We start from the raw sequence: 8252 nt of genomic DNA, 5'->3' as shown, positions 1-8252 counted from the left end.
AAATTGTAATTGGGGGGGGGGGGGGGCTAGTCTTTTTTCATTTATTCTTTCTTTATTTTCTCCTTGTGGAGATTTCATAATGCATAACATATTTACAGTGTAATAATTTCAAAACGCAGTGAAAATAGTTACTAGTATGTACAAAATAAAAAAGTGATTAGAAATAAAAATGTCAGTGCATAATGGGGCGGCTCCTTTTGAAGTAATACGCTGCAGCGTCTCTTACAAACCGAAAATTAAACAAGTGAAAGTCATTGCTACCACGAGCAGCGGTAATGACGGAAGATGATCTTGCTCCTACATGTAAGAGGAAGAGATAACTGTCACGTTGGTTCAAACCAAACAAACCAGCACTTAACTCAACACTGAATTCGTTGGTGAAAGTATTCCTCCAGGTGTCTCGAAGTAATAGTGTTTCTGGACAGGAGGTGGTAACATGCTCGAACACATTGGTAAAAGAAGAGTTACACAAGAGACATGTCTCTGGAGATATGTCTTGAAGCGTCCACAGTTTAACAACAAATTTGCAGAGTTCCACTTCATAGATATTTCTAGGAATTGGCAACGGGGGGCTTTCCTGCAATTATGATGTTGGGTGGTATGAAGTCGGGATCTGAAATCATCCGTTGACGTCTGGAATGAAGATGATATTCAAGCACAGAGACTTTAATTCACAAAAATTTTCCATTCTGATTTCGGGGGGGGGGGGATATCCTTCGTTTAGGTAGAGTAGGAGGTGATTCAGGAGACTGTATTTTGAAAGGATGGAGATTATGTCCGGAATGAATCCGTATGGCTTACAAACCGGGGAGTGGAGGTATGAGCAGAGTCTGTGGAGGAATATCCTTTTGGGGAGAGTTTTGGTGTCAAGTATACAAAGGCGACCAAGGAATTGAAGTTTTGGTATGTTGATTTCAGAGGAAATCAAGTAAGGACTTGCACATATTGGATCTGATTTGTTTCGGAAGCATCATTGCATGTTTGCAGATAAAATGTTGAACAGTGTTGAGATTTTGAGTATCCTTTTGCTTCAAGTCACACCATAACTCAGATCCATAAAGGACGGAGGGGAGGACAACTTTTTTGGCGGATTTTAGAAATAGTTTTTGGATTTAGATGCTCGGATGCTCGGATATTTTCAGTGCAAAATAAGCTGCTTTTCCTTTTAATCTACATGCGTTTGCTGTTCGTTCGCTAGGGTCTAGTGAATTCCTAGGTGGTTGTACGTTTTTGCAAGGTGAACAGGATGAGCACAAGTTGCCATACATAATAAAAAGTCGGGAGGAGTCTCTGATGGGTGAAAATTGAGAATACTAGATTTAATTGCGTTAAAATTGTATCTCCATCGTTTGGAGTAGTCATGCTATTTCTAGCGTTCTTTAGAGACCGCTGGGCGAAAGTGCTATTAGAGAACTGTCATCAGCCAACGTTGGATTGAAGCTAGTTACGTCATATATACCAATGTGAATGGACTGATCTAAAAGTTCCCGCAGCAGATCATTGATAAACACAAGGTATAAGAATGTAGAAAGAACTCCACCTTGCCTGACTTCTTGAGATAGTGCAAACAAAGTATTATACCGCACTAACGCGCTGTATTCAATTTGTCTGCACCGCGCTTGGTGTGTTATAGGTCCAACGATATCCAAATATAAGCATTCAATGCCTAACTGTCAAAATATATCTATATGTGAAAGGAGAAATATGTATCTCATAGCGCTCAAATTTAACTTCTTGATAAATGCTAATTAAATTTCCATTATAAACTGATATTGTTCACCTGAGTTGAACTGGTGACATTGATTTCGGTAGGCGTATTCGATGCGACTTTATATATGCCATAAACCTTCAACATCTGTAAGATGTATTATCAGGATCGATGAGAATTTGGCGAAAAGGTCACGTAATATGTAAACGTATGCTTATATTAATTTCTTCAAATACGTGTACACCTCGACTATTGTACCAAGATCATGTATTTATTTTCGGTGTGATGACACGTGTGTCTATCGAGCATTTTCAGGGAAACTCTATCGCAGAATTAGATTCAAGAGCATTATGATTTTCCTACGACATTATAGAGGAAAGCAATTTTAACTTCTAAGATATTTTTACGGAACATAACGGACAGAGAAGCACAAAGGAGTTGACCGTGATCAGTGAATGAACTTATCACAAAAGGTCTGTGATATTGCGTTTGCAATTTTGTTCGAGGCTTGTAATAAAATCAGAAATGAATTTTAACTGAATTAACTCCTTTGACAAATTGCGATTGTAATTTTCAAGAATGCATCGTTACGATGTCGATCCATAAACATTTTATTCTGTTTACAGGCCAGTATCTTGCATGAATCATTCCCGTTAGACAATAGAAGTGAGCATCATGCAGAGCAAAGATGCTATCGAATATTTACTGTATAGAAAGAAGACAGGTGAATAAGACTGAATAAAATACCTATATGAGGAGAGATAAGATGCTGCAAAATTAAAATATCAACAAATCCGTTACAATTTTTCTTAATTAAAATAATTGAAAAGCATGTTTATTCAACAAAACATCGGTTTGTAACTTTATGTATATTAAATATTTGTAATAGGTTGATTTACAATAGCGAATATGTGTCAAAACATCCAAATAGTGACATTTTTAGAACTTCAATGCCTTTTCTCTTGTAGAGTCGGTCTGAGCTCCATATTTTGTCATAGTCTAATTAAGGTTTAATGGTAATCAAACAGATTTTTGTCAACAAAAACGTAGAAAGATGACATATAACTCATGTAATGATGATATATGTCTCATATAACATTTGAACAACACATTTTCTTGTTACTGAAACGGCTCAGTGGTTAGAGCACCAGGCATTAGGTAATATTAAAGAACTAGGGTTTTTAGGACGTGGGTTCAATACCACCAAAACTTGAGGATCTAATTTTTTCCTTATATTTTGTTAAAACATTCTAAACTGAATAGAGTTAGAGATTTTCCTTTGCAAACATGAATTATAACATCAAATATAATTGATTGAAAAAAACAAACATTTTTGAAATTGTATTTTACGACTAAACAGAACGGGCATTTGTGCTATCTAATTTCCCCATTTTCTTTATCTTCTCCTGACACAAGCTATATACACATACCTCCATCAGGACGCTGATTTGACAGATCGTCAATGTGTACACAGGTAGCTCTGAAGTCCAGTTTAACAACTGAACGCGTATATACATGATCAAAGGGCTTGCATAAAATACATGTATACGAAATTATCGGTGAAATATACAACTTTATATTCGTAAAATGTACATCACTGTATACCTATCAATCAAAAGTTTGAAATAAGTGCGAATCCATTTCATTTTTATATTTTCTATATCATGTACATGTAAATAAAAACCTATATGAAATGTAAGACAATTTAAAATTTAATAATTATTACATACTTTGCAAGTATACATATGTCTCTGCTGTTTAGTTTGTCAAAATATATAAATTATCTAAATATTTATACTCCACTGTCTGCAAGTTTTAATTTCTCTTTATCAAATATGTCGGATTATTTATATCCTAGCTCCAGGTGTCAAACATTGTAAACTTTTGAATGAATATGAAATTAAAGGAGATTTCCTAAAATATGGCAGCAATAAGGTACCTAAAACAAATTAAATGTTCACTATACGGCTACATTTGCGACCCCCCCCCCCCCCCAAAAAAATGATAAATAAATAGAAAACATCAAAACCTGCCCCATGGACAATTAATTTCACTCAGAACAGTAAAACTCCGTGTTTTTTTGTAAAATAATTTTTAAAAGTTAATCATTAACAAATTGAAAAAGAAATGTTTTGTCATATGATGGATATGTCCTTCAGACACATACTGATACATAAAAAAATTAACACTTTATAACATTCAAACATTTTATTATTGCAAATTTTTTCAGACCGGGAGTTACAGACCTGCAGCTAATATCCTACGTGAAAGTACAGAAGAAAATCTAAAATTCGATACATTTTCACCATGTGGCCATATTGGCCCTACCCAAGGATCCTGAACCCCGACCAAGTGGTCACAAATATCACAATTTAGTTAAAGAAGTTTCATGAGGTTCATAAACATGCATTTAGTTTGTCTTCCCCTGCTGTGGATGAAAGAGAGGAAGATAATCTAAGATTGAATACATTTTCATTATATGGCCATATTAACCCCGTCCTAGAGCCTGACCCCCGACACAGTGGCCATAAATTCACAATTTTTGTTCAAGGCTTGTAGAATATCATAATAATGCATTCAGTTTACCTAAATGAATAATAACTTGCACACAACGGAGTATAAATATTTAGATAATTTATATATTAATTGAATTTTAAATTGTCTTACATTTCATATACTATATAGTAGGTTTTTTTTTACATGTACATGTAGAACCTGTTCATACAAAGAGCATGCCCTTGCGTATCGAATTAACTGAGAGACAAAAACACCATATGCAGGTGATGAAGGTATTGTCCTTTCCGATATATTTCATTTTATCAAACAAAATATACAGCATGACTACTTAAATATATATCGAAAAGGACAGTTTATTGCTACAACATTGAAGTCATCACGTTTATCATAAAGATAAAGTTTGTTGTATGTATAAACCCGTGTTAAAAATGCTAGTTTTTAGAACGAGATTTGAATTGGGGACTGGGAACTTTAGGCTTACTATTAAGATTGAGAACTGAGAGAATCTGCGAGGTGTTATGTAAATTCTATACGATCACGCTTAAGAAATTTGTCAATTACCAGAACTTCGCGTGAATAATGTAAAATGATATGATTTAAACAATTAGAAAATGCACTCAAAAGTCTATATTTATTACCATGTTTTGTCTGTCCTACAGCAACACGACATTTTTTTCAATATGTTTTGATATCTACACACAAAGAGTTTTAACATATCAAATTCAATAAACAATGAAACTCAGTTTCTCCTTAAACAATGACAAGTTTATGTGTCCAATTATTATAAAACTGTGTGCACTTTAAATGAGCACATACTTTCTTCGTTCAACTTGTCAGATATCAGTTATCCAAATACATAACTTATCAATAGCTAGGAAACGTAATTTTAGGAGGAATAGATGGTCATGTCCATCTTTAGAATATATATAAATCTCCCTAAGCTCTGTATAAAGATATAGCAAAACATTCAAATTTTAAATCCTAAATACCGTGATACTATTTTTTTTTTTTACTAAATGATAGTTTATTTAAACAAATCACATCTAAAACATTTGGGAAAATCATATGTTTTTGAAATTTGTTGACCACCCAGCCTCCTTAAAACATGTAGCCGTAAATTATGAAAACATGGAAAATTTTATGATTCTGTAGCAAGTATTTTTTCTAAAATGGGATTCAATATCAAGTAAAATTAAACTTTCATTTTTAAAATATTTAATTAGAGTCATTGAAATTCAAATGAAATACTTTTAGATGTACATGAAAGAGAAAAAAAAAGCTTGAATGTAGTTGACTGGTTAACATACGTTTGAGTGAAATCACTCTAAATTATCTACAGCTCAAAAGAAAACAAAAAAATATACAATGGCATGTGTAAAAAAGAATATGCAGGTAAAGAAATTATCCAATCACACACACACACACACACACACACACACACACACACACACACACAGATTTATATATATATATATATATATATATATATATATATATATATATATATATATATATATATATATACACAAGTGTTTATAAATAACAATAACCAAATGTTACATATACAAGCATATGTACTTGATATAGCATAAACATTGATAAAGTATCTTTCTTATCATGATTTAAGACTTGTTTGTTTTTTAAAGCGCTAAGCATAGCTCAGCGCTTTATTGTCGTTAGACTTCTATTTCCGGTGCAAGGAATAACTGCCCTCTATGAGCAGAAATATACATAATTTAAACTGGTAAAAGGTATAGGGAACGGAAATGGCCGAGTAGATACGATTGGTTTGCGGGGCTTACGTACATCAGCACGGGATGCTATGCAGTGATGAAAAAATATAGTGCGTATTCAGAAGCTAAAATATAGAAAAATAAAATCGATTTTTGCAAGAAAATGTCAAAAACTGTGATAAATTACTGTTCAAAAGGTATAATTTGTGATTTTAACATATCTTTTTTCAGGCAAGTATCCATATACAAGTCGTGTTCAGCTTTAATTCACATCATCTTCAGAAAGTAACATATATTTAAAGAAATCTGGCCTTCGATACTTTTAATTGATATTCATTAAACATAAACCAAAATTTCAATAAGGCTCATTTCCGCCTACGCTTGCACACAGTAAATTTTCTTAGAACCAAGCTAGGTTAGCGCTTTTCAGTACTTTCAGTACTTTGATTTTCTAAATATTTTTTATATTTGTCTTTAAAAATTTCCTCAGATTTGAATGGATGGTTTACTTGCCCTTCTGGTACATTATATTTTCTTGCCAACTGGAACACACACTCCTTTCCACAATCTCTAAATTTATCAGATTTACTTGCTGCGCCGTTAAATTCACAGCAAAGGTTACCATATGTACCATTTGCAGGTCTCAAAAGCTGAATGATTATGTCAACTTTACATTTCTGAGCAACTGGCATGAAGGTTTCGTGTTCCTCTGATGCTGATTTAAATAAAACTATCGTCAAAATATCATGAGCGAGAGTTTCACTTTTTTCCTTATCCTCACCTTGAATAAATGTAAAACCATGCTGTGAGATAATATTTTCTAGTGTATTATGTTTTATATCGATACTTATCATCCCAGCAACTTCCTCTAGTTCCCTTTCGAAGTTGTGCTCTTGAACACACATCAAATAAACAAGGCAATGGAAGAGTGTAGGAGAATCTTGTCTTATTCTATGAAAGTATTGAATTAATGTCTGAACAGGGTTGACAGAAAAGGATTCATCAGAGAACAGCTCATGCTGATTACAATACATCAGACTTAAGAAAGGGCCCCCAATGTGACCTTGGTTCTTAGATAGCTTATCTAGCACTGATTGAAATCCAACTGTTTTAAACCAACAGTCGGAATCCATTTTACTGCAATGTCCCTGTTTTACTTGTTCTTTGAAAATAAATAATGACTCTGCTTCTGAAAGTTTATCCATATCTACTATGATGTTTTTCTTGTTAATTAAGTAAAGTTTTAAACTTTTGTTGACTTCATCAAAAACATGTGTGTGAATTCCAATTACAACTTTGATATTGTCACCAGCTCCTTCAATTGCACCAAGAGTCTTTTCGTTTTTTTCAACATCAGTCTGTGAAAATACACAGTTCCCAAATTGTCCAAAGAGATTATCACAAAGTATGATTGTCGGTCCATTGGTGGAGATTTTCTCTTGCAAAATTTCAGATTCCACCCACTCTGTCTCCCAGTCTTTTCCTTGGAAGTGGTTTTGGATGGCTTTTAAAGCATGTGTTTTGCCACACCCAATCACACCTTTTAGAATCACAACATTTCTTGATTTAAGAAGTCTTAATGCTGTGGTTACGTTTTCCGTGATGACAATACCTTTCTCCACAGTACAATCTGGATTTAGCTTTATACCTTAAGAACAAAAAGTATAAAAGTGTGAAACATAGGCCATGTGTATATACATGTGTTAAGGTAACAGTTCAAAAATTTATGTACACAAATTCCTAGTGATCTGTTGATTCATTTTGCAAAATCATTTATCTCTTAAAACAAATGGCAATAAATCTGCAATAACAAATGTAATTAATTCACAATTTATATCTATACATCTTTCTCTATAGACGATCATATGCCTTATAGATTATAAAACCCTGTGTTTTAATCTTAAGCTCACTTAAGCTTTCACTCAGCTGAGCTAAAAATTAAAAATAAAATTTTGATCCAAAATCATATCTAAGACCTTATAAGACATACACCAGTTATGTGGGTCATTGTGTTAGCGCTTGCTTTGTATTCATGTCTCTTTATTTAATCAAAATACATTCTGTTGTCAGTCTTTTCATCAGACATGTACAAGAAACCATTCACAAATAAGAGGCCAATTGGCATTAACGGTCACCTGAGTAGCATATAACCCATACACAAACTTGTCAAGAAGTCTCATATATGCATTTAATTAGTTTTCATTCTGGAGTAGAAAAATTATAAATCTGTAATAACGACCACCTTCCTGCCTGAAATCTTTCAACATGAACTATGTTACCTACAATTTTGGTAA

General features: G+C 33.3%; 1 protein-coding gene across 2 annotated transcripts in view; it reads right to left on the bottom strand.

The window, feature by feature from the left end:
- Positions 1-4842: 4842 nt before the first annotated feature.
- The window catches only part of LOC105327203 (uncharacterized), a 210932-nt gene continuing 207522 nt past the window's right edge, over positions 4843-8252 (bottom strand). For both annotated transcript variants that reach the window (XM_066078479.1, XM_066078483.1), the window contains one exon: positions 4843-7606. In XM_066078479.1, coding sequence (XP_065934551.1) covers positions 6375-7606 — 1232 coding nt within the window. In that variant the 3' untranslated portion in view covers positions 4843-6374. The remainder of the gene's footprint in view (positions 7607-8252) is intronic.

The sequence above is a fragment of the Magallana gigas genome, chromosome 3 (genome assembly GCF_963853765.1).
Source record: "Magallana gigas chromosome 3, xbMagGiga1.1, whole genome shotgun sequence".
NCBI lineage: Eukaryota > Metazoa > Mollusca > Bivalvia > Ostreida > Ostreidae > Magallana > Magallana gigas.
This window is presented reverse-complemented; position numbering and strand designations above follow the sequence as displayed.